This window comes from Gopherus evgoodei, chromosome 8 (assembly GCF_007399415.2).
Source record: "Gopherus evgoodei ecotype Sinaloan lineage chromosome 8, rGopEvg1_v1.p, whole genome shotgun sequence".
In the NCBI taxonomy this organism is placed as follows: Eukaryota; Metazoa; Chordata; order Testudines; family Testudinidae; genus Gopherus; species Gopherus evgoodei.
Genome location: NC_044329.1, coordinates 35,187,286 through 35,212,356, shown reverse-complemented (window position 1 = coordinate 35,212,356; position 25,071 = coordinate 35,187,286). Strand labels below are relative to the sequence as shown.

Sequence of the window (25,071 nt, the reverse complement as noted above, 5' to 3'; positions counted from 1 at the left end):
CTTTAGAAAAGTTGGTTCTTCCATTTTATCACATATCTCCACTTTGTGTCTTTCTGGACTTCAAAGTTTTCCCTTTCTCCCTCATCTTCTACCTCTAGGAAGAAGGCCGAGGAAAGTTTCACTTTACTCCAGGTCTGCTAAAATCCTTTTCCTTGCCTCAGCCTCTTACCTTGACTATTAGAGCTTTATATGATCCAGATCTCTTTGGTGGGCCTCCAGATTGCTATAGGTCCTCAACACACATTGCAGGAAGCCATTCGGCCCCCTCAGATTTCTCTACTTTAGGGAGTGAGGAAAATTTCCAAGAACGATCCTTCAAACGAGCCAGGATCATGAAAGCTACTAGTTCCCAAGGAATCAGAAGTATGTGCTTATGATGGAGAATCGTAGATTCTAGACTAACTTGGGACTTCAAGAGGTTTGGAAGTTCTGAGGTTTGTATAAAATCCTGTAATCCACCATGCCCCTCCTGCAAAAGACACCTCCTCACCTGCCCTCACCTTTGTTTTTTTAGGAGGGAGTTGGACGGGGCAAATGGTAGAGACTGTGATCTACTACATTCCTCTACCATGTTCCATGGGGAGGACGGAAAGCCCCACTTCTTGGAGGCAACACACCTTCTTGTGAAGTGGAGCACACAGGGCATATTCTGTCTCTTCGTAGGCCTCACTCCATCATTGTACAGCTGGTAATGGCTGGCTCCCTCCTCTGCTCTCTAGCAGCTGGGGATGCAGCTGAGGCACGGAGAGAGGCAGTTCTGAACCTGCTTCGACAACTGCTCAATGTAACAGCCTCTATTGGCTAGAGGCCCATACTGCTTCTGCAGAAGCCCTCGGGCAGCAGATGGCACAGTCCCCATGATACTGCTGGGATTGCCAGTGCTGAGTATGGATTTGTAAAAACAGGCCTGGAAGTCATGCCTAGCCACAAAAGCATTCAGATTCCAATCCCTATTCAGTTCTAAATTGCCCTCCAGTTTTCATATTCTCTCCCCCCCCCCCCCCGAAGTCACCCCCACACTAACTTCAACAACAGTTGAGTTCTCTCTTCCATCCTCTGCCTGAGAAATCCCTGCCTTTCTGCAAGGTGTAACCCTTAAACTATTCTAGCTTGTTTTGATCCTCCCCACGAAGGACTAGTTCAGTCTCTTGCTAAATTTGGCTTCATGGCATTTGATTTGGATTTTCAAATTATATTTAAATCAATTGTGGCTATATTGTAATTTGTTGCTACCTTAATGACTTCTAAGTTCTGCATACAAAATACAATAGCCAACCAACTTTTAAATAAAAATAAAGATTACTACTTTAATTTTGCTGCTCATCTAAATATATAGGTTTTTTTAGCTAAACAGATTTTTTTTAAAACTAAACATGCTTATTTTGGTGAGAGTCACCAAACAGCCTAGGGCAGATAACCTTTAAAATAATGTTATTTTAACCCTAGGAACAAAAATGACTTTCAACATTGTGTGCAAAGAAACTAGCTCATTAACCCTTGAATGCCAGTGCCTCTGGCATACTTTGAGTCATCTTTTAAAAACGGATTCATTTTGCCTATAGTATCTATAAATGCAGAGCATTTGTAGGGTAGCATAAAAGCTCTTATATAATACAGATAGTACACTGATACTGATGAGGACAAGATATAATTTGCTTGGAAAACCGAATAAATTCAGCAAAAATATCCTTACAGAAACTTTATATGAGTGATGTAAATGTTTATTCTGATCAGCATATTTGTACTGTAGTAGCAATACCATGAATATATATTTAAGTCTGATTTATTTTAAAAAGCGTAGTAAATTGCTAAGTTGATCAAGGTAAATCAAGTCATTCCTTCTTAACACAGCAATGACTGGCTCTGTAAAATTTAATTACCATCAAAATGATTAAATCCAGAACAGGTCATTTTCCCTTTTAAAAAGTGTGCTTTTAAATACAGCAAACTTTGACCTGCACAATTCACTAATTTTTAAAAAAAAATATTCATAAAATTTAAATAAGACAGCAAAATTATACCTTGTAGCTAAAGTTATCACAAATAATGTAAAGTCTAAATTGTAGCCTGAATAAACACCATTTGCTGGATTTCTTTGCAAGCCCAAGGCAGGATGCATTGCAATTATCAGAAATGAGTATAATGATGAATTTGCATTTGAATGCTGGAAGGAAAAAATGCTAAATTTACAGCACGACAACACACCAGTTGATAAAGCAACTTTATTAGTGTCCTGTGGCAAAGTACATTAGTAATTTGTAACCAACCATTAAAATTCTCATTTTGTGTCATAAAAAAAGTAATCAGTTTCCTCCATGATGCATTATATGTTTCACTGAATTTCTTATGGGTTCTCCTCCTGGAGAGACATACATGAAAAACCCTTAACAAAAAGGCCTATTGCAAAGTAACCACAAAATACTTTACCCTCAAGATGCTTTAATAGGCATGACTCACCATTTTCTGTCAAATAGCTCTAATACCCACAGCTCAAGTAGTGTCTTGGAAAACAGCAATTTTAAAACAAATGCAACAAAAAGCTCTATTCCAAATTAAAAAAGAAAAATCAAACCCACTCAGGTTAGAAAAGTGTGCGACAGCGTATTACTTTCCCAGATGTTTTTTCACTGCTGCCTTATTGTATAAGAAGCACAGCTAGCACCTGCTATCCTCACACTCTAAACACAAAATTTATCCCCTACACATACCATGTGTGAATACACTAGTGCATCCATTAGTAATTTAATTCTCTCTTTTGAGTGTTTTCTTCTTGATCACAATGTAAAACTGCAGTCATTGAAAGGCGTAACATGATCCAACTACTAAGGTTAATGATTAGTGTAAGATTCTTTGGTTATAGGATATATTTTAGTTTAGCAGAGTTATAAAAAATAATTGTCACCTAGAAATATGCCCCTGAAGTCTAAAAGCAACCTAACATTAAAACATTTGCAGACTGAGGTTGTATTGATAGGATTTATAAATTTGAGTATTTCCCCATGTAATCTAAACAAAGTTATCCAAATTATATTAAGTAAATACATTTTAATGAAGAGTAAACTTTTGAAATCCATAGAATATTAAAAGTAAAGTTCTGGAAGTAGCAGTAGTGGTCTGAAGGAAAAACTTCTCTTTAAATACTTTCCATTGCCTTGAACTCGCTGAGAGCCTGCACAGGATTAACATGCTTCTTCTGGGATGCTCTTTTGATTTTGGTTTGAGTTTCATCCTGCTTCTCTCTCTTGACCAGAGGTTTCTTCTCTGGAGCCTTCATTTTCCAAGACACAGCTGGAAGGTTCAGGGAAGCCATTCCTTGAGACTTTTGATATTTAGTAGATGCCACATAGGAAGCCTTCACAGTCTGCACCACTGCATTCATCAGGTTCTTTGCAGCTTGGATCAGAGACATAGCACTGTCCACCTACAATAGACATAATCATCATCTGTTTTTAGCAATGCCCATGCCCTGCTATGCACTGCAAGAACTAAACAAACGTAAGATGTTTCAGAAGCTTTGACACCCTAGAATTTTTAGAATATTTTAAGGTAGTTCATCCTCTTATTAAAGGAACCCTCAGCAGGATTTCCAACAATGATGCTATGTTTTCTGACTCATACCATCAAACGAATGAGCAGTATTTCTGTGCACTCAGTGGTGCCTTTTTCATATTTATGACTATTGAAAATATTTGTACTTGGCTGTTTGCTGTCAGTCTTGAGCAGCCCTATCACAGCAGCTTCCACTTCACTTAAGTGTATTATAGCTATGATGATATCTTAAACCGCTGACTGAAATATTTAAGTAACACTGGCATATTAAAATCACATTAAGAGGAAGGTACTATTAAGCAGTTTCAGCCAGTGATGAAGTCCATGCAAGCAGGATTAAAGTGAGGAAAGCTGCATTAGAGAAAACAGTTCTTTCAGAGTAAGGAAAAGATGAAGAGTAAAATTATACTCTGGGAGACCAAACTTTAGCTCCTGCCAAATTACCAGTGTATAGATGAACCCAGTGGAGTAGAGGGCCACACCTAATTTGCACAAAATTGAGCAGATTATATCAGCTGTTCTCCTCTTTCATATGGGGTTGTGGTTTACAGAGACCAGAGATGCCCACAAGCAATGCTGCAGTTCAGACAGGTATGGCATGAAGGGATTACATACCAGGATCTCAGGTTTCTGCTGGATGTATCTTCATATTAATGGTAATAGATAGAAGCTGCCTTTGGGCTGTAATTTGGGCACCCAGATGTAGTTTATTTACCTAGCAATTTTTATTATGAAAAAAAGGAGAACTTAAGGGGAGGAATGGAACTCAGCTCCTCTGTTGCTCATGCCAAGGTCCTTTTTAAAGAGAAGTTGAAAGGAAGAGGCAGTCTGAAGGAACTGCATTTATGGCAAGCAGGGACAGAAGGAAGAACATGCAATGGAGAAAGCAGACAGTAGGGCAGATGAGAGCTGAACTAGGGGAGGAAGCTGGGCAAATGTCTGAGCATGATCTAGGGCATGAAGGCTCTGTGCATCAAGACAGACCAATACCACACAGTCTTGCTGAAATAATGGTTTATCCTCTCCAATTCTAGGAGTCTACTTTGAGCCCAACACTATGCGGCGTATGCTTGTACTATTATAACAATTCACTGTCATTTTAAAACAATACTTTTAAGTCTACTTTATTGCCACGAGTGCCCATACATATAACAAGAGGAATAGCTACATACACTTGAGAGTTCACATGCATAAACCCCATGGCAAACTAACAGTCGGATTGATTGGGACACTCAGAACCGGCTGTAGACCGCATTACTGATCTTCAGTGACCCTTGATTTTGTTAAAATTTCTGTTTTAACTGAAAGCATGGATATTAAGCAGGTATCATACCACTTGTTGCCTTTTGGCAGCCTACTGCACTACTAAACTGAAGCTGATGTTTTCACCTCTTGGTAAACTACTACATTTTTAAAGAACTGGTTGGCACAGCCAGTCTTGGGGTTGCGCAGTTGCACTGTGTGCTTCCTTTTCATTCTAGTTAAACTGCTTATTGGCTGCTTTGCCAACAAACTGGTGCACCCACTAAGCAATTCTTGGAGTCTCTGGAAAAAAGATTGTGTCCTGGCTTTGAAAGTCAATGGTTAGGTCTCTAATGTGACCCATCACATCTGCATAGACTGGCCAGCTGCATCAAGCACATGTAAGGGGCACTCCAAGTGCACAGATCAAGTATTTCCTCCCTAGAACTCAAGACATTTTAGGATAATAAATTGCATAGGAAGCAGGTTTCAGCACTTGGGTTCTAAGCCGAGCTGCAGATTCACTGAGTGGATTGTTTCAGAAAGCTGCTAACTGCAAAATGGCCATTTCTTTTTCAGAGGGTCTGCTGTTCCCAGGGTCTATGTCCTTTTTTTAAAATAAAAATTCAAAAAACTACTTGTTGTAGGTCCTAGAATGATCTGAAGCAGTTTTTAGCCTGCATGATCCAGAAGCGGTATAAGTACTTCAGGCTCCCCCTATGATTTATATAGCTCAAATGTGCTTGAGAATTTACAGATTAAGAGAGCCCTTTCCCCAGGGTGCTCGCAATTTGGTAGCTAGTGACCAGATCTGAATGACCTGGTGTGCTCCCTTCCGTTCAATCAATCTAACCTGCTTTCCTTAACTTAACCATCAATTTGGAAAATATATTTTTATCTTCACTGCTCTTTACAGAATTTTTCCAACTGTGAAGAAATCTGCAAAAGTATGCAAAACATGTGGGAGGGAAACCGCTAAATTCCTGAATTTTCCTGCCTGGATTCTCTTTGCCATAGTTCATTCTAGTTGCTCAGTGATGCTTTGCCAAATTCTTGCTATGGAATTGTGTGCATATATTTAGTTCAGGATACAAATTGTTAATATTTGTTTTTAAAGACAGAGCGCCCAATGCAATGGGAAGTAGTGGACTCTCTTTTACAGCACAGATTTTCATCCAATAATCTGCTAGGGGCCAAAAAGCGTTGGGAACATTTAGCCATGTTCTTATTCAATGAAAAGAGAGAAAAATAAGCAGACTGTAGTAAAGATACTAGCCTACTGATATGGACTAATTTATGTCTGAAGGATGTAAATTAAAAAGGAATTTTATAATCACCAGTAAAACCCTAGAGCACATTCTTGTATAATGACATATCTAGTATTTTGACACTACAATGCCTTCAGTCTCACAGATGACAGCCATGCACCAGAGATACATAGCAACACATGTTCTGCTGCATCTTATCGCTCAGTTCCTCACTTCTGGCAGTTTGAGCATGTCCTGCTGCCAGTAGTGAGAGGGTGGCAGAGAAATCTCTCTGGCATAAAGGAGCTAACATTATGTAAAAGTATGTTATGTTGCCAGAACTGTTTCAATTACATTTGGTTTCCAATTTTTCTCAGCTATTATGCAACACTCACTATTCCTATACCCCTTAGAGCAGCCACTTGTCAGTGCAAAAAGCAGTAAAGTGAGAAATTGTACGAGATGCTTGCACAAAGGAGAAACTGTACAAAGGTTTCGAGTATATGAAACATCTTAGGAAAGATCAGATTTTAAATTGATTTCTAATGACTCAACTGCTAGTACTGTGTTACCAATCCCTTTTGTTCCTCCATACACTAAATCCTGTATTAACTCCCCAGCATCATGGTTGACTTCACTCAATTAGAACATAAGTGACTATTATAAACAAGTTAGAATGTGGCAGAAGATTTCATAAATGTAGCTGTTTCTCTCCTACGTAACCTAGAGCATGTAGATTCATCTTAGTGAGAAAAAAAATCTGAAGTACAATGAAGACAAGAATGCATTTGCTAAATTGATGTCCAGAGTAAGGAACAAGGCTGGCCTTACAGCAGCTTTCAGCTGTCATCAAATAGTGGAGCAACTAAAAAAAGTTTAACTTCAGGGCATAGTTATTTTGAAATAAATACTCCTAGATAATTACATGTCCATCCTGTTCAAAGTCTCTATGAAAACATGGGGCAGATTAAGAAATATACATAAAATTACGCTGATTAAAATGATTTAATCCCACTATATGTAAAATCAATAGCCTGTGGAAAAAGTGGTAGAACATTATAAATTTTTAGTGAAACATCTTGCTGAGGGTATTGGCTAGTAATGAAAGCTGAAAGGTAGTTTGAAGATTATTAAGATACTGATTCTGCCTTCAAGTAGAGGCAGTTACAATATTTACAAGGGTTTAAAGTTTGGACATAAACCCTTGTGCCTTTCACTTTATCTATAGGCCTTTAACACAAAAGCTTAAACTGGGAAAACTATTCAACCTAGAAAGAAAAACATGAAATGGAAATATCAGATCTTACATACCCCAGAGACCACCAGTTCTCCTCCAAGGTTTTGAACTTCTGCCTTAACTTTGCTACAGATGTTCAACTGATGGCAGTATAAAGCAATACGCTGTAGATAGGCTAGAAGGTCTTGTTTGCAGGCAGAATCTGGGCACTGAAAATAGAAAATTGTTATTTCAGAATTTTGAAAAGCAGGAATACTATTTTTTAGAACTAACTATCCTGACACCAGTAAATCCAAAAGAAGCTTAACTTGTTCAGCTATGTATCTATCATGATGAATACATTCAATTTATGTATTTATAGGCATCCAGTCATCTACTTTCACTGACAAATGGTATGAAAAAAGTGAATAAAGAAACAGTGCAGTAATGAGTGACAATATTAAAAATGGAATACACATTTGTAATAGCTGTACAACAGTTCTGACATACCACTAACTCCACACAATATTTCTAGTGATGTAAGGCAAACGATAATTCTGAAGAATTTCTTGCATTTGAGTTCAAACCCCTTATTTAAGCCTAAGTTAAGTAGCAGCAAAATTTTCATTTAGAAGTTATTAAACATTAATATCTGCTAAATGTTGGGATTGTAGGATGAAAAGTCATTGACTTGCAATAGATGGTAACTGTGCAATCAAAATGTATTCTCAAACATTGGCATTGGGAGACAAGACTTTCATGTTCTCATCTGCTCTTCCACTAGTCTTGCTGTGTGATCTTGGGCAAATCTCCTAGCCCTTTTTTGCTAACAGGTAGTATCTGCACACCACATGGATACTGAAGCTGTATTTGTGAAGCACTGATACAGCACTTTGCATCCTACGATCTCAAGTTAGCATTTGTAAATCCTACTTGTAACTCTTAATCAAGAGTAGCGTCTTTGTGCCTCGGATGCTGATCTTTCATTTTAAATGAAATGTTTGCATTAGTGAATAATGACCCCTGTAATTGCTCTTACCTAGTATCTCCAAAAGAACAGATATGTAGTCCTGACTACCTCAAACCTCTTATCAGTGTGGTAACAATTCCTGAGAAGGTGTGAAAGTGCTTCAGCAAATGCTATTGCATTAAATCACACAGATATACATTTTTTAGCTGTGTAATAAATTGACTACTGGGCACAGTACTGCAGTAGAGAAGCCATTTGTTCAGCTCTTGTGGTGTACTGTGGAAGGAGAACATGCTCCCCTGATAGAATAAGGTGGTAATATGCTGAATGACCTTAAAGATTCAAGTGCTCTGGTGTTTCTCAGCCTCATTCCCATATCAAAAACAGAGGAGCCCATCCAAGTGGCAGCCACAGTCCACAATATGCTCTGCACATTTGAGATGAAGAGGGTATATGCACAATCACCTAGTGTATAGGAAGACTGGTGTTTAGCATGTATTGTAGTTATCTTTAAAAATGGCAGTAGCACAGCTAATTAGCATAGCTTCTGCAAAAAAAAGTGTCTCTCTCCAACCTATTAAGAGTTCTTTGTGTGTGTCAATAAAATAGTGGATAAAGGAGAACCAGCTGACAATCTGGAACATCAAAAAGTTTTAACAAAGTCCCTCAAGAGAGGCTGGTAAGAAAACCATGTCGCAGGGTGAGAATTAACATCCTGTCATGTTAGCAACTAGATAAAGGAACACAGAACGAAGAAAGAATGGTCAGTTTTCAACATGGCAAAAGGTTAGCAGCAAAGGGTCACAAAGTTTAGTACCAGTACTGGAGTATTGGTACTGAAAGGACATTAAGGTTGCAGGATTGAGCACTCAAGAGTTATCAAATGACAAAATTAAAATGATTTATATACTGAGGCCAAGAGAGAGTAAGCCCAACATCAACAGGTGTCTCCACTAGTTCTGGGTGCTAAGTGACTCAAGTTTGGCTACAGTCTGTCACCTAAAGATCTGCATCTTCCAGAGCATTTAGCATTTTTATAGCACTTAACATATAAAGCACGCTAAAATTAATCCTTCACTTCCTGGAAGGTAGGCAGCTACGCACTGTAGTAGAAAGAGAGTTTGAAGCATGGGGCCTGGTATGAGGCCTGGGGCCTGAATTAAAGTGACCAAAAGTCAGGCCTTGCTGATATTAAGCAAAGTTAGCAAGAGTCAGGCCCTGTTACAAGGCAGATGCCTGCTTTCAGGTTCAGTGTCCAATACATGAACTTGGCAAGAACAGGGCTGGCATTTCAAAAACACAAGCACTCCTAAGCACTACGTATTCACATAAATACATTCTAGAAGGATCGTGCCAGAACACCCTAGTACAAGGTTATGGTGTAAACTCATTCAACTAACATGATACAGGACACACTGACTCTTCCTAAGGATAAGGTTAGGATGACAGGGTAACGGCTACAGATGTTTTGATCGAACCAACATGTACAAAGTAAAGGGTGGTAACTAGCACCACCACAGGGGCAATAGGTAACTTGCCTGTAACAGTGTATAAAAGAGAAGTCACTGAGTGGGTCTCTCTCTCTGGTTGAGGGGTGGAGCTGAAAATCCTGCCACTCACTGAGCCAAGCTCATTGTGATGGGCATACATGTATTACGTGTACCTGTAGCATGTATAGGGCACTAATACCATGCTTTTTGGGCAATAAACCTGGCCAAGTGCCTTTGCCACTGAATAGAGTCTATGGTCTTCCCGGGCAGTTCGATCGAAGTCTGCTGTATGGGCTATCTGGCCAGAGCCAGTGCAGCATGCAAAGAGAACGCACGCAGCCAACAACCGACAACAGATGGAGAAAGAGGAAGACTAAATGACTTGCCCAGTGTCAGACTGAATCAGTGCTTGAGCCTAGATTAGAAATCAGGACTTCTTGACTCCTACCACTGAACATTCCTTCAGATTACACTGCCTTGCTATCAGAGCTGCTGAGTAGCCATAGGTTCCACTGACTTCCGTCGTAGCTGTGAGTGTCAGCTTTTAAGACACCTTGAGCATGATTTTCAGGATAGGCACCAAGAAAATGAGGAACACATAACTAGTGGCCACCTGTGAAACGGTTGGTTTAAGTGATTTGTCCAGTGGCACATACAAAGTCTCTGACAGAAGCAGAAACAGAACTCGATTCTTCTAGGTGGCATTCACCTGCCCAACAACTACAAAACATTGCATATTGGAAGGAATAATTTGAACTCCTTGGGCATTTTATTGAGTTCTAAATTAAGGAAATAGACATTGGCCTCACTATGGATAGTTCAATGAATGAGGGCTGCTGCATGTTGTGCAATGGTAAAGAAAGAAAATATTGTTCAGCTGCATAAGGAATGGGATAGAAAATAATGTATTATGGTGTTATTCCACCATACAGACCAATAGATCATCACCACCTGGAAAACTGTGTTCAGTTCCGGTCATTCTACTACTAAAAGCTAATTGCAGATCTGGGGGTGAGGATGGGAAGTTTGTTCCAAGAGTGTTTAGTTCACAGAGTACGATGAATGAAAGGGAACATGATGAAGGTATACAAGATAAGGAATAGTATCAAGAAGATTAAAAAGGAGCACCCAATGTATCGCTGCCCCTTCATGTTATGACAACAAGGATGTTTAATTAAACTAAAAGGCAACATTTAAAACTGCTAAAAAATAAACACTTCTTTATCAATCAACTTGGGAAAGAAAGAAAATTAAGTAATGTTTCACTGCATAAATTAGTCATTAACTGATTGGGGGGTCAGGAAGAAATGGCCGCTATGAGCAAGTTATTCTTAACTCCCATGACATTTTTTGCAGTTCCCTCCAAAGGATCTTGTACTAGCCATTGTCCAGTATCCCGTCTCTGACTAGATGGAGCATTAATCTGCTGTGGTATGGCTCCCAACAAGGAGGTAACCATCTCTGTGACTGTTAGAGGAAGTCAATGTCATTCACATTCACCAGTTGGCCTCCAATAGCTCAAAACTGGAAAACTTGCTGAGGCACTTAGAAAAGTACAACAAAATTTGGCTGTTAAAACTCAAAACGCAGGATTGCTAATGATACAGACTGACACCTGACAAAAACCACCACGCAGTAAAAATGTGTTCACATTTTTACAAGATCTCCTAAGAAATGGAACCAAACTTTCTTAAAGAAAACAAGGCTTCTCCATTGGAATTTGCTTACTAACAGAAAGCTATTGATAGTTTCAAGTTGGCAGGCAGAGCCATTTTCCTTTCCAACATAACCCCATTTTAGAATCTGAACATTGTAATTTTTGTCGGTTAAACCTTGACACTGTGCCAGTGGCCCAGAGAGCAAATTCCACTAGATGCATAATACATGAGTTTTTCATCATGCAGTTACAAAACCTGTAAGAGGAGGAAAATTTTTTATTGCTACTGGATAATCATTTTGGCCACACACAACAGCAGCAGTCAAATAAGAAAGTACTAATCCTGCATCAGAATACATTTTCCCAAAAGCAGCTTTACGTTGTGTGAGCATTAGACAATCAAAATCTTGCTTAACATAAGGGTGCTAGGAGAGGCTGCTATTACTTTATTGGAAAGCTGGGGAAATGCATAAGCTTTCCCTACTAGTTCACTGTGATTTCACAAATTGGCAATTGATGTACCTCTTACAACTATCAAAGCCTGGAAGCAATAGAAATATTGTCAGAATGATTTGTAAGTGTTCTTGTAGAGACAGGAGAATGAATTTTATGAGAACCTCCATTGTGCTGCAATCATTTCAATTTCTTGAGGTATTTGCAACTTACTAATATTTCCACCATTCAAAAATATCCTGATATTTTGAGTGAAAGATGAAACGCCTTTGGGAAAATCTGAAGCTAGACACTTTTCAGCTGACTTGAAATACCTTAGATAATAGCACATTTCCTTTGAGGCCATAAAAGTGATAAAACTATCTGAGAGCAGGAGTTAGGATTTCCTGACACATTAACATGAGGGGCCCAATTCACCTAGTGCAATGTGGTTAACACAACATGACAGTGCACCCCTTAGTTTAGTTCCTGTTCTTGGCATATTGAAGGCATTAACACTCCATTGAAATGGCTGTATTGCAAGTCTTCTCTGATTGTCAAATAGTTCTGTATTAACAGATTACTGCACCTGTATCTATAGATACATCCACAATTATGGTGGCATGTAGAGCAAAGCCAATATACACACACGGGTATAATAGTAGCATAGACGGAGAGGCATAGCCTAGGTGACAAAAACGGAGTGTTCCCGCTGCTGAAGCCTTTCCCTCCTATCCGAGTCTTTCCCTGCCATATGTAGTTACACATACTCTACATGCAACTGCAAGTGTAGCCAAGGCCTATGAGTATGCAAGCAGACTCAATGAAATATATAAGCTGAAAGTTTTAGAAGAATATAGGGTTTGAAAAAAGTTAGTCTTGTCTCTATGACTGTCACCAACTGCTTGTCTCCCCATCTCCTGAAGATACCTGTCAATTTTTTTTTAAAAAACAACCTTTCCAATCAAAATAATCCAAAATATGCATTTAAAGAGTTTTGTTGTCTACTTGTTGTGAGAGCACATGATGGCTTTTCATCATCTGAGTGTGTGCGTGGAACACTACTTTAATTTGCAGCAATAGAAGACTTCAGCTAACAGAGTTCATTGTAGATTTCCGAAGGCAAGCTAAGTCTGAAATCTTGCCCTGCTTGTCTGAAGTGGGGCATCTCCCCATTCTTCACCTTAATGCCAGGACTTCACTCACTGCTGATAAGTGGTGGTGGGGGGGACACATTTGAAGCAGCCTTTCCACGCTATTCCACTGAGCTGCTGTCAGTTTATTAATATTAAACATTCAGTAAAACTAATAAATTTATATCAGTCATAATAACTGTCTCTGGAAGCTGGATGAAACAATTAAAACATCTGCACTGGTTTTAAGAGTTAATTCTTCTTTAAATAAAAACAGGTCTCATTTTTTAATCACATGCTGTGTATTTGTATTCAGAGAGAGAGACTGACAAAACTACCTATAGCTGTGCAAAAGTAAAGCTTGGTTAATCACAAACCTCAAACCTAAGCTATTTGTATTTCAGGACCTCTCAGGAGCATCGACTATCATGAACACCACAGATTTCTTTAGCCTTCAATGTCTGTGCTTATAAAAAATGTTATGAGATACAGTAAGATTTTTGTTTTATTATGATTCTCACTGTGGTATGAATACCTTGTGTGATAACATGAGCACTTGGTTCATTGTATGACTGATCAAGCTAAATTCTGTTAACATCTGCAGTGACAAAGAAACGCTCCACTGATAGTCCTCTTGCTATTGGGCTTTAAAGCAGGCGAGTTCAAGTACAGAATAAGGAAACAGCTACCTACTCTGCTGACACTGTAGTGCAATAATAGTGGGAATGGCGGCCTTCTTTGGATAAAAGATGAACAATAAACCTATTCTAGATGGATATACAGGAGAGATGGGCAGAAGATAGAGATCCTGTGGAGCATTTCAAATACAACTCGCTGATAACTCTACTCTCAAACATCTCCGCAGAAACAGGAAGATTAAAATCAAGGTTGTGCCTGATCTATTGCTGGGAGCATAATGATCTTTACTGTGTTGCCTACAGTCACACTGTTGCTTTGCGAAGCACTCAGGATATCTTCAGTACAACAAACCCAAATTCTATTCTTTTCTGCTAATATAAGAACTAGGTGCTTGATTTAAAACAACGAGCTGTTAAAAGTATTTGTATGCATTCAGGGGTTTATGTTGATGGGGCAGCAAAGCATTTGGGAGAAAGGTAGAAGAGCTGTATTCACAAAGTGATTGGTGGAAAACTAGATAAGTAGTTTAAGCTGCCAATCTTTCTCAAGGATCCACACAGAACAATTACTCAGTTGTGATGGAGGCGTATGAAGATAAATGATGACTTACATGGTCAGCAATAGCCCGTCCAGCTTGTCCATCCTTGACCCAGCCTCTGCAATTTTCTTGGCTGCACTAATCACATCTGATGTATTTTTTAGTGGTCCTTTACCTCCTGCAAACAAAGCAGATTCTAATTTTTTGGCACCCAAACAAGCATGTTGCTTCTCTCTCATATTCCGTTTTCCAGATTCCCTAACTGAACTGTATTCACGTGGTAAGGTGGACTTGCATAATAAAAATAAGCAGCTCACAGGAAAGTTATCACACATGCTATAGTATATCAATAGCTCTCTCATTTGTAAGTCAAGTTTCTCCAATGAGTTCACAAATCTTCTTTGTCAAGTCTATAAAGGGCCATGTTTTGTGGAAAAAACTTTTTTATTAGGCTATTTATACCAATTGTTTCAAGCACGTAATATACTACTTATATGTGGTAATATTTCAGAAGTTAAATATATTTTAGAATCACAGAATTATTAGGTTGGAAGGACCTCAGAAGGCCCATCTAGTCCAACCCCCTGCTCAAAGCAGGGCCAACATCAACTAAATCCCCAAATGGCCCCCCCAAGGATTGAACCTCAACCCTAGGTTTAGCGGGCCAATGCTCAAACCATTGAGCTATCCCTCTCCCCTTATATACTGCTCCCCATAATATATGGAGATATACCTAATCTCATAGAACTGGAAGGGCCAAATAATGATTTTTGCCCCAGAATCTCTAAGTGGCCCCCCTCAAAGACAGAACTCACAACCCCTGGGTTTAGCAGGTCAATCCTCAAACCACTAAGCTATCCCTCCCCCCAGGGGAGTATCTAGTTTTTAATGGAATGTTGAATCAATGCCTGAGAAAAACCTTATCAGCTCAAATAAAAGCTTTACTGTTAAATTTCAAAACTACCAAGACAATTTTAAATATGCTCAGGAAAACGACTCAGTCCAGCTTTGTGAAAGACAAACCATTTAATATCTGGTCAATTTATACCAATTTGTAAGTTTTTAAAACTACACATGATATGTAGTTTTAAAATAAAAAAAAAAAACCACACCGACAATACTGTTACATTTAAAAGCTAAAGTCGTAAAAAAACCCCAGGATATTTCAAATATTTACACTTATAAAAGTTAGGGTTATATTGGCCAAGGCATTTACTGAGAGAAGATGAACACCTGAGAAAGGTAGCACCTGTACAAGTTGAAGTAAATGAAGGAGGCTCACCTGGTGAAGTCTGTCATTTCCATCATGATCATACACATTTGTTTTGCCAATACAATAATATCATACCGCTGTTCATCCCCATTTTGATACTTCAGCATCCAATTACTCTTCTCTTCCTGGAAGCTTGCTACTTGCTCAGCAATTTTAGCTTTTTGCTCTTGAGGGATGTGAGCCATGATAGCCTGAAATAAAGTGATTCCATATTCCTTATTCGGTTATTGTAAAAAAGGACTTTTTTAGAATAGTGTCACTAATAACCAATTTAAGTGATGCACATAGAGATAAACGTTAATAGGCTTCTTTTGACCTAAAGGGCTGATAGCCCTTATTCTGTAATGCTAGCAGATAATTATATAGCCATAAACTTTGGTGCTAAGATGAGAGAAATGGGGCCTATCTGGACAGAAAAGCTGCTGGGTTGATTTTTCAAGAACTGTAATCTTGTCTGTTGTTAATAAAATTGCTAGACTCTTCAAAGAAGTTTAAGGCATACAACAGTATTTTTTCTTCCCTTTTCACAAAGGAAAGTTTGTGTGAATGAGGACAGAATATATTTTTGTGTGAAATACAATAGTTTTTAATGACAAGCTATCAGGGTGGATATAAAAAAAATCAATGTGTTTTTTTTGTTGTTAAATTAAAAAATCAGATTTTTATTTGTATTTTAGATTTTTCATTATGAAAATAAACCTGTTTAATATGAAATCTAAGCTAAACGTTTCAAAAGATTATAAAAAATCCATAAGCCTCTATTAAAGATCTCTGAGTTAAAAGCTGCTCTTCTACATAAAGAAAGAATGGAAGAAAACATCTAACTTTGGAGGCCAAGCTCTATAAATAGATAGATCATGTGCTGTGTTAAGGGCTTGATCCTTGGGGAGGGACCAAGGGGCTGTGCTACTGGCTGCAAAAGACTGGCAAAGTCATCAGAAATGTTGGGACCCAGCCTCTGACTCGAGGAGACATCATCATATATCTCATCAGAAATATTCACTGAGCCCACCTGGGTGGTCTCACACTCATATTTTAAAGCTTCTCCCTACCTGAGCTGATTGGTCTCTCTCCTTGTGTGTGTACACAAAGAGAAAACAAAATAAAACATTAACTTCTCAAACTGCCTCCATCTATCTATAAACAAATAAGATACTGCAGTGCAAAAGGCATGTGGGTTAATGAGCAAAAGTCTTGGACTGTTTTGTTTTTTCGGAGGATAGGGGTTATGGGAGAGTTAGGGAACAAGAGAAGGAGCAGAGCATGCAACCAGGAAGGAGAAACACTGGTGTCAAAGCAGGACACTGCAGGAAGAAGGGAAAACATTCTTCAGAGTGCAGGACTCTAGCGTTGATTTTCAACATCAGGGATCTGGAGGAAAAATTACCATGGCTGCAGGTCATAAGAGACACCCTATTTGGAAATATTTTCAAGAAATGCCTCTATCTCTGTTTAAAAAAGGAACATGTGGCCAAACAAACAGTGCAAACAAAGATGCAAGCCCGGGCTGTCAGAATGAAACAACATTATGAAAATGCTTCTCAGAAGGCAATGTCTTTCAAGATATCATGGGACTTGTCTGAACAATCTGGATCAACTAGTTAATAAAATTTTCGCACTATTCTTATGGACTACCTAGGCCTTACTATGCTAGTAAATGATAAAATAGACAACATCAGACTAAAGATAAATGTAGAAGATAAACCTTGTTATACTGAAATATACTAATTCCATAGCCTAGGACAAATTGCAGAAAAATTGCTGCTGTACTGCTGATGCAGTTGAACTTGGAAATGTCAAGGAGATGCTGAAAATACTCAATGAAGTTAAATTGTAGACAGTAAAGCAGATGGCTCAACAACCTTACTCCACTTCATTTTCTTGCTAATATTCTCAACCCAACATACCAGGGTAGATGCCTAAATGCTGAATAAGAAGATGCTGCTATGACATGCATATAACAATCACCCATCAATCATGCCAACCAAAATAAATTTCAAGGCTGGAGATGAAGTATTCAAGCAACACATGTTGCTGCTGCTGGTTTCTGAGAATGTCACTCCACTGAACTGGTGGAAGTCACTAGCTAAGCACCTGGAACAGAGTCTACTGGGAGTGCTAGGCCAGCTTTTGACAGCAGTAGCCTCTTCTGCAGTAACAGATGGTCCAAATGAAGAAAATATTCTAATTCATTTGAAGTTGAGAAATCAACTAGAAGTTGAAAAAAGCAGGAAAACTTGTCTCTCCCTTCCAGACATGGCAGGAGGGGATGAGATATATTAGTTTTAGAAGTCTGAAGGACAGGTTAAGTAACTTAGGAGACTGTTGTCTCATTTTCAAGAGACTTGGGCAAGCAGGAACTTGAGCTCCAGTCACTTTCACATACACATACTTGAAAATTTACCCAGGCTGAACTGAAATAATCAGTTTAATTCACAAACTATAGTTAACTCTTTTCCTTTAACAAATCATTTAGCTGTAAACATGAAATATGTTTTGATAAGAGAAGTTTAGTACCCAAAACATTTAAGGTTGCTTTGTTTAATAAAAGTTTTATATGCTATCTTATGTGTTTGTTTAAATTCCAGTACCATGCTGATGCAGGACACAAATCATAAGAAAAGAGTTAAGTATCTAGTAAATAAGCAACATATCCTTCACCATTTTCTAATACTAAAAATGTCCAATTAGGAATCTGAAAATATTAAGCTATATAACTGCTTAAATAAAAGTATATAGTTATAGTGTCCCCTCCTAGATAGCAAAAAGATGCACCAAGTCTACCATAAAGGCTGTATTTAGTTGTAAATGAATATGTTTTCATGAGTATATCAACCAATGAGAACACAACTTTCTTTAGAAAATAACAAGTATAAAGCAAAAGTTGATTTAAAATTGATTATTTAATCAAGACTTTCCACTTGGTGATTTAAACAACTACCTGCAAGCTACACATGGGTATTTCCAATTACTACAGAGTTTAGAACGAAGAATACAATGCGAGCCTTCCAACAGATAGCTGAAGTGGTTTATTAGGTTGTGTTTTACCCCCAACATGCAAGATAGAAACTCAAATCTACCTTCTTCCAGGAAAAGTAGGAACACTATAGAGCTGGGATAGCAGGCTTCCATTACAATAGCAGGAGAAAAGGAATTCAGTGGTGGCAGATGACCGAACAAGAAGCAATGGTCCAAGTTGCAGTGGGGGAGGTCTAGGTTGGGTATTAGGAAACACTACTTCACTAGGAAGGTGGTGAAGCACTAGAATGGGTTACCTACAGAGGTGGTGGAATCTCCTTCCTTAGAGGCTTTTTAAGGCCCAGCTTGAGAAAGCCCTGGGTAGGATGATTTAGTTGGTGTTGGTCCTGCTTTGAGCAGGGGATTGGATTAGATGACCTCCTGAGGTCTCTTCCAACCCTGATATTCTATGATTCTATGAAACAATGACAGACACCTGGTATCAGGCTGTGTCCAAAGTACACTACACATACCCGACAACATTTTTTTAGTTTGGAGTGAGTGGGAGAGGGGAAGTGGAGAAAATTTTTACAGGGAAAGAACACACTCCCTGCAAGTAAGACTCCAAAGCCAAGCGCGCTGAAAATTTGATAAACAAAGGACCAACTGTTCTTGTATGGCTTTAGGTGACTTTAAAATAAAAGCACTTAAGTACAATATTGAATAATTAATGGCTGAAAAACTAGATATGGTATATTAAAGTAATACTGCCTTTACTGTTGCATTTATTTCCACAGTTGAACTTTAGGTCAATAGTGTTCTATGCTCTTGGGATGACGCCACAAAAGATTTCTGGTGTTCGATAGTTTAAAAAAAAAAAAAAAAAAAAAAAAAAAAGTGTCATAGGAAAAGAAGTTGGCTGAATAATTTTTTGAGGCTGCTGCCTTTCAGCAGACCCTTTATTAAAAGTCCAGTGGACTTTCTAAAAGGCGTTTTGTAGAAAATGGCTAAGCTTGTGGCAATATCTATTTCTAGTCTGAAGTTCCAACAACCAGGAAAAAAAGATGATCAATTTGCCACAGATGGACTTGTTTACCAGCCAAAAATTCACATGCCTAAAAAAAAGGGAGCATCTATTTCAGATTTGTGATGTGAAAGTTTACAGTAGTTTATCAATATCAAAAGGATTCTGGTTTTTCAGAATGCCCAAAACAAAGCAGACACTGATGTTTTTAAACTGTAATGTTTCTCTTAGCTGCTTTTTGAGGCAGTAGAAAGGAAGAGATTAATGTCAGTTTTCTGACCTAGCATTTTCAAGAGAGAAATAGAACCAGACCAGGCTTCTTAAGTGACAGATTTAAAAATTTGATTCTTAGAACAAGTTAAACTGTTTCTTGTAGAAAAGATATAATGTTTAAAATGTTTTCCTTACTCTTGCACTTTGCCCAGCAATGAGCTGATCATCTTCAGTTTGAACACTTGTTCTGCTTCTGACATCAAAGTCTTCAGTCTCAAAATCAGAGTCATCCAACTCTTCAGGAGTCTAAGAAAAGAAAAGTAGAATTCATCACAAGTCAGTCAAGATCAGCAGAAGAGAATCGATCTCTTCACACCCAATAAAAAATACCTTCTGGTCAGCTGTTTAACATCAGAGGTAGGAGGAGGAGACAGAATAACTATAGTGCATTATTTAGGCTTTCAAGTGAGAGTAAGTCAGAATTCACTCCAGTTTATGTTATTTGTATGACTATATGTCTGACTGCTCAAACCTGAAGTTTACAATTAAGTAATTGCAGAGGGCCCTAAAATGTGTGCTAAACATGGAATAAGGTTAAAGGCGTGTACTCAAGATTTGGACTACATGAAAAGACAGTTACATGGAATCCAAATTACATAAGGTATACCTTGAGTTTAATTGCTTTATTCAGAAAGCCCACATCAACATTCAAGTCAACACGTCTTTTAAAGCCTATTTCAAAATAGCAGCTGTTCTATTGTTTAGGACAATTAAAAAAATCAAAGCTTCCACAGGGTTAACAGTAGCTATAGTAAACCAAAATTTATTCTTACCATTCTCTAGGCAAAGCTTAAAATTTGTAGTTAATAGGGTCAAATTTTATTCTATAGGTTAAACTCAGCTGACTTAATTTATTTTTGCTGCTGTCAGTATACAGCTGAAACTGCAACAAAAATTTTTTATAAAGCTTAAATTTAAACAATATCCGCTTATATTAAAATACTACACTTTTACCTAGGCTGCCACATTTTTCTGACAATTTTGCAGGGCTGTAGTAATAAGGAACTTGACTGAATAGCGCAATATTTGCTATTAATAGGTTTAAAGATGTAAGTAGCTCTTACTTGCTCCTTTCCTACAATTTAATTTGTATAATGTGTTTTCCAATACAGGGCATCTTGCAATACAAAAGAAGATTATGGATGGTTGTGTTAACCATTTAGCCAAAAATGCAGGCTGGTCAAGTAAGCCTGTCCTGAAACTAGTGCCTTTCCCAGCCCCAACTTTACATAAGAGATTTCTTCATTTTCATATATGAATGTGAGAACGCATGTGAATCAGTGTAAAGGCATGTAAGGTACTATTCTCTAAGCAAATGAGGAAATATTCTTGTGTTTGTACTGTTTTTGGTTACCAAAACACCTGAAAATATGACTAAATACTGATGCAATATTAAATGCATTTTATTATCTGAAGGACTATGTATAAAAGACTTATCACTTAGATAGACTACTCTGAGTATCAGAGTAGCAGCCGTGTTAGTCTATACCCGTAAAAAGAACAGGAGTGCTTGTGGCACCTTAGAGACTAACAAATTTATTTGAGCACAAGCTTTCGTGGGCTATAGCCCACTTCATCGGATGCTCTGATTATGTTCACTTACTCTGAATACTTAACTTACTTTTTTATTATTTACTCCTGTAAAGCCTCAGACATCATCCAGCTAACTGGATTCTTTTCTAGTTTAGGTACAAATAATGTTAACTATGTGTTAATAGAACGTAGTACTATCAAACCCTGAGCCAGAAAGAATGCAGCCTGACTTTCAGAACCCAGGTTATCTTTCAGCTCTAAAATGGAGCAAATCTGATATGAAGACAGAACATTAAAACAATGGCACTGAAAAAATTTGCATCAGTTCTCACAGGTTAACAGTTCAGTGGAGAAATTGGAGCAAAGGCATTTTTGCCCTCCACAAGCTCCTTAATTTTAGTCTTGGAATTGAGGTACAAGGCAAGTACAGCATTTAGCATTTGACATCTCATTCTGTTACCACTGAATAATACTATCAGTCAAAACTAATGAACTTCTTCCATTGAAACAGTGGAGATAATGCACACTAATTTGACAATGACAGCTGTGCAGCTTTATTGTTTCAGATCATAACCTTTTCTCCATGTTCCCACTCTCCACTGAGATGTTGGTGATTTCCTGTACTCCAAATTAAATATAACAAATCCAAGTGAATATATGAGAGGTTTCTGATGTTTAGTTTTGTCTTGCAACATGGACTCAAGAAGGGGAGTATTTATGTTTAAAGAAGAAAAAAGGGTCCGGCTCCTGCACAAAGATTTTAGCTTTGAAAAAATTATTACTTAAAAGAAACCAAAAAATCCTATTAGGCTTTTCAGTGACTTTTCCTCCTAGGATATGTGAAGCATCGGTCAACAGATTTCCCCATTTAGACCCTAGTTTCAACTTTAAGTGGTTTGTTTGCACTGACTTTGCTCAGCAGCACTCTTTTTCAGAGCAGGGTTGCTTCTGAATTCCAATTTGAAACAAAAAAGTCTGTAAAAATGGTGCGCCTTCTGTTATCTCAGTTTTGAGGGCTCTATTTTATTTTAAGTAAGTTGTACAACTCAAGCCCTTCAGCAGAAAAACACTTGAGTGTTTTAACATTTTGACTTTTTTTAGGTCACTTATTTGTCACCACTGAACTGCCTTTAGCTACTGGCAGTTGCAATATAGCCATGGAATCCTGACATCATAAACGTGGCTTCTCCACTGCACAGATGAGCAATGTGAGGGAAAATGTCAGGATTCCTGGCACTGCCAGCTCTGCTGATTGCTGCAGGCATAGAATTAGCAGCTGTACCTCCTTGTCCTGAGCAACAAGACTCATAGAAGGGGATGAATAAAATTAATTTGTAGCATGTGAGGGAAATGGGATCCCAACTAATAATGCTGCTCCATGGAAAAGGGGTATATATCAAAGTTTCTTAAAACTGCTTCCTGCAATAGTTTCTCACTTTCTCTGCCCTCCCTTAGGCTTTAGTTTAAGCAAGCAAAGGTAACAAATGAGTATTATGAGGGTTGTTACAGTCAGTGATGTGCTGGGGTTACATACTGCAAATTTAGTCACCACCAAGACATTTGCAACCAGCGGACAATATGAAACCTCTGCAGGAAAGGCTCATTTCCAACCTTACAAATATTGCCTTGGGTGGAGAGACGTTCACTATTGAGGCAGGGGAAGAAGGGGAGAGGGATAGAAAACCTTACATCCATTTTGCTATCACTAAGCTCTGGTTCATATTAAGGTCTGAAGAGCTCACATGTAAGCCTGATGCTTCCTTCTTGTGTCTTCAAATCACTGCAGGTGCCCTTTTGCTCCTTCAGGTAATACCATTTAGATTACTGCCTCCTTATCAGGTAGAGAGACATCCAAGTTTGTTTAATTGCATTTGCAAACTGCAGGCACAGAAAAGGAAATAAAATTCTAACAAGCTAGCCCCCCATTTATCTATGCTGCCTGGTTTCTCAGGTTCTCTAAAAACAAGGCGAGTCTTAACATCCCGATCACCTAACCTCATCTTCAAGAAACTGGTATGAAATTTTTGTAAAGTTTACTTAAGATTTGAGAAATTAAGTTGGAGGTCTCCTTTCCTTAAATAAAAAATAAAGTCAAACATAGCAAGAGTTAATTTGCTATTGTCTAAACCAAGGGTCACCAGTTTTAGCATATGTATAAGTAATTGCATTATGAACAGATGCATCATTAAGGATGTTTAGCACTTCAGCTCTAATTACCAGTGATGCACAGACCTATTTGGTGAAATTCGCGTTTTAAGATAAAACATACATACGGCAGACATTTTGAAGTCCTCTATAAAGTGATTAACACCTTTTAGATTCATAATTTTAATAAGCTGTCAGTGAAAAATCTTATACTCTCCACTCTGTGTAGGAACGATATATTTTCTTAAGTTCAATAAATGCTGAGTAAAGTAAATTAAAGTAGAATGCTGTAAAAATAAGTTAAATACAAAGTCACTCACTCTGATCATCAATACAGCTTTTCTGATATCCCGAATTCCATCATACACCAATCGAGAAGCAATCATAAATTCGTTTTCATCCTTGCTGTGCAGGGTCAGAACTAAGTGCTTCCACCGCAGCTTCCACTGCTCAGTAAAACGGGGCATAACTGAATTAAGAAAGAGAAATAAGTCCAGCACATTCAGCAATGTTGCCCTACTCTCCCCGGCCCCAATGTACTCTAAGTGAAAGATGGGCAAATTCTGTGGTACTCAGGGTTGACACTAAAAATTCTGCAGCGCTCAGTTAATTTAAAAAACTGAGGTACTAAAGATAGAAAAGCTAACATAATCAGTTAATAGCTCAGGGTTTTCTTTTGATATTATTGCAGTTTACTTTATGATGTCACCGACATTTTTAGTTTCAAATATGCTCCACAGCTGCATGGCAGAGGATGTTGGGGGAAAAAAACCAGGAGATTTATAGTACTATACCTGGGTAGTATGGGAGGCACTTGGGGAGTGTGTGGGATAAGAAGGAATATTTGCTAAAAATGATCAGCAGGGAATAGTTAAGAGCTAACTTAAACCTAAACCTAAAAATGACAGTTTTAAAATACGCTACTGAAACGAAGGGAACTTCATAACCTTCAACAGCTTTTGTTTCAGGCTCTATAGGGACTCAGGAACACTAGAACATTGGATTGGTTTCCATCTGTTTTTTTCAGCGTCCTCGTTGGTTTTGGGCTTTGTTTTATGTTTCTAGTGCTCATGATTGCAATTTAAAGACACACAAGCTCAAATCTGAGCATCATTCTGTGAAGAAGTATGGAGCGATGCAAGTCACTGGACCCTACAAGTCCATATCATAAGCCCAATTTCAGAAGTGGCACAAACACGGCATATATTTTTCTACAATGATTATATTATATTTATTCTTGATTACAAATATTTGCAAATGTATGCATCTATTGCATAATAGTATTTTTCAATTCACCTCATACAAGTACAGTAGTGTAATCTCTTTATCATGAAAGTTGAACTTACAAATGTAGAATTATGTACAAAAATAACTGCATTAAAAATAAAAAAAAGTTAAACTTTGACTGGACTTGTAGGTTCTAGTCCTACTTCAGCCAATCACTCAGACAAACAAACTTGGTTACAATTTTCAGGAGATAGTGCTGCCCGCTTCTTGTTTATGTCACTTGAAAGTGAGAACATGTTTGCATGGCACTGTTGCAGCTGGCCTTGCAAGATGTTTACATGCCAGATGAGCTAAAAAAAAGATTCATATGCCCCTTTATCTTCAACTACCATTCCATAGGACGTGCGTCCATGCTGATAATGGATTCTGCTCGATAACGATACAAAAGCAGAACAAACCGATGCATGTTCATTTTCATCATCTGAATCAGATATCACCAGCAGAAGGTTGATTTTCTTTTTCGGT

General features: G+C 38.1%; 1 protein-coding gene across 1 annotated transcript in view; it reads right to left on the bottom strand.

The window, feature by feature from the left end:
- Positions 1-2,204: 2,204 nt before the first annotated feature.
- The window catches only part of CTNNA1 (catenin alpha 1), a 220,490-nt gene continuing 197,623 nt past the window's right edge, over positions 2,205-25,071 (bottom strand). Inside the window, 9 exon segments of the mRNA XM_030574175.1 lie at positions 2,205-3,421; positions 7,350-7,484; positions 14,186-14,208; positions 14,211-14,290; positions 15,396-15,577; positions 19,777-19,887; positions 23,640-23,724; positions 23,726-23,765; positions 23,768-23,788. Coding sequence (XP_030430035.1) covers positions 3,134-3,421; positions 7,350-7,484; positions 14,186-14,208; positions 14,211-14,290; positions 15,396-15,577; positions 19,777-19,887; positions 23,640-23,724; positions 23,726-23,765; positions 23,768-23,788 — 965 coding nt within the window. The 3' untranslated portion in view covers positions 2,205-3,133.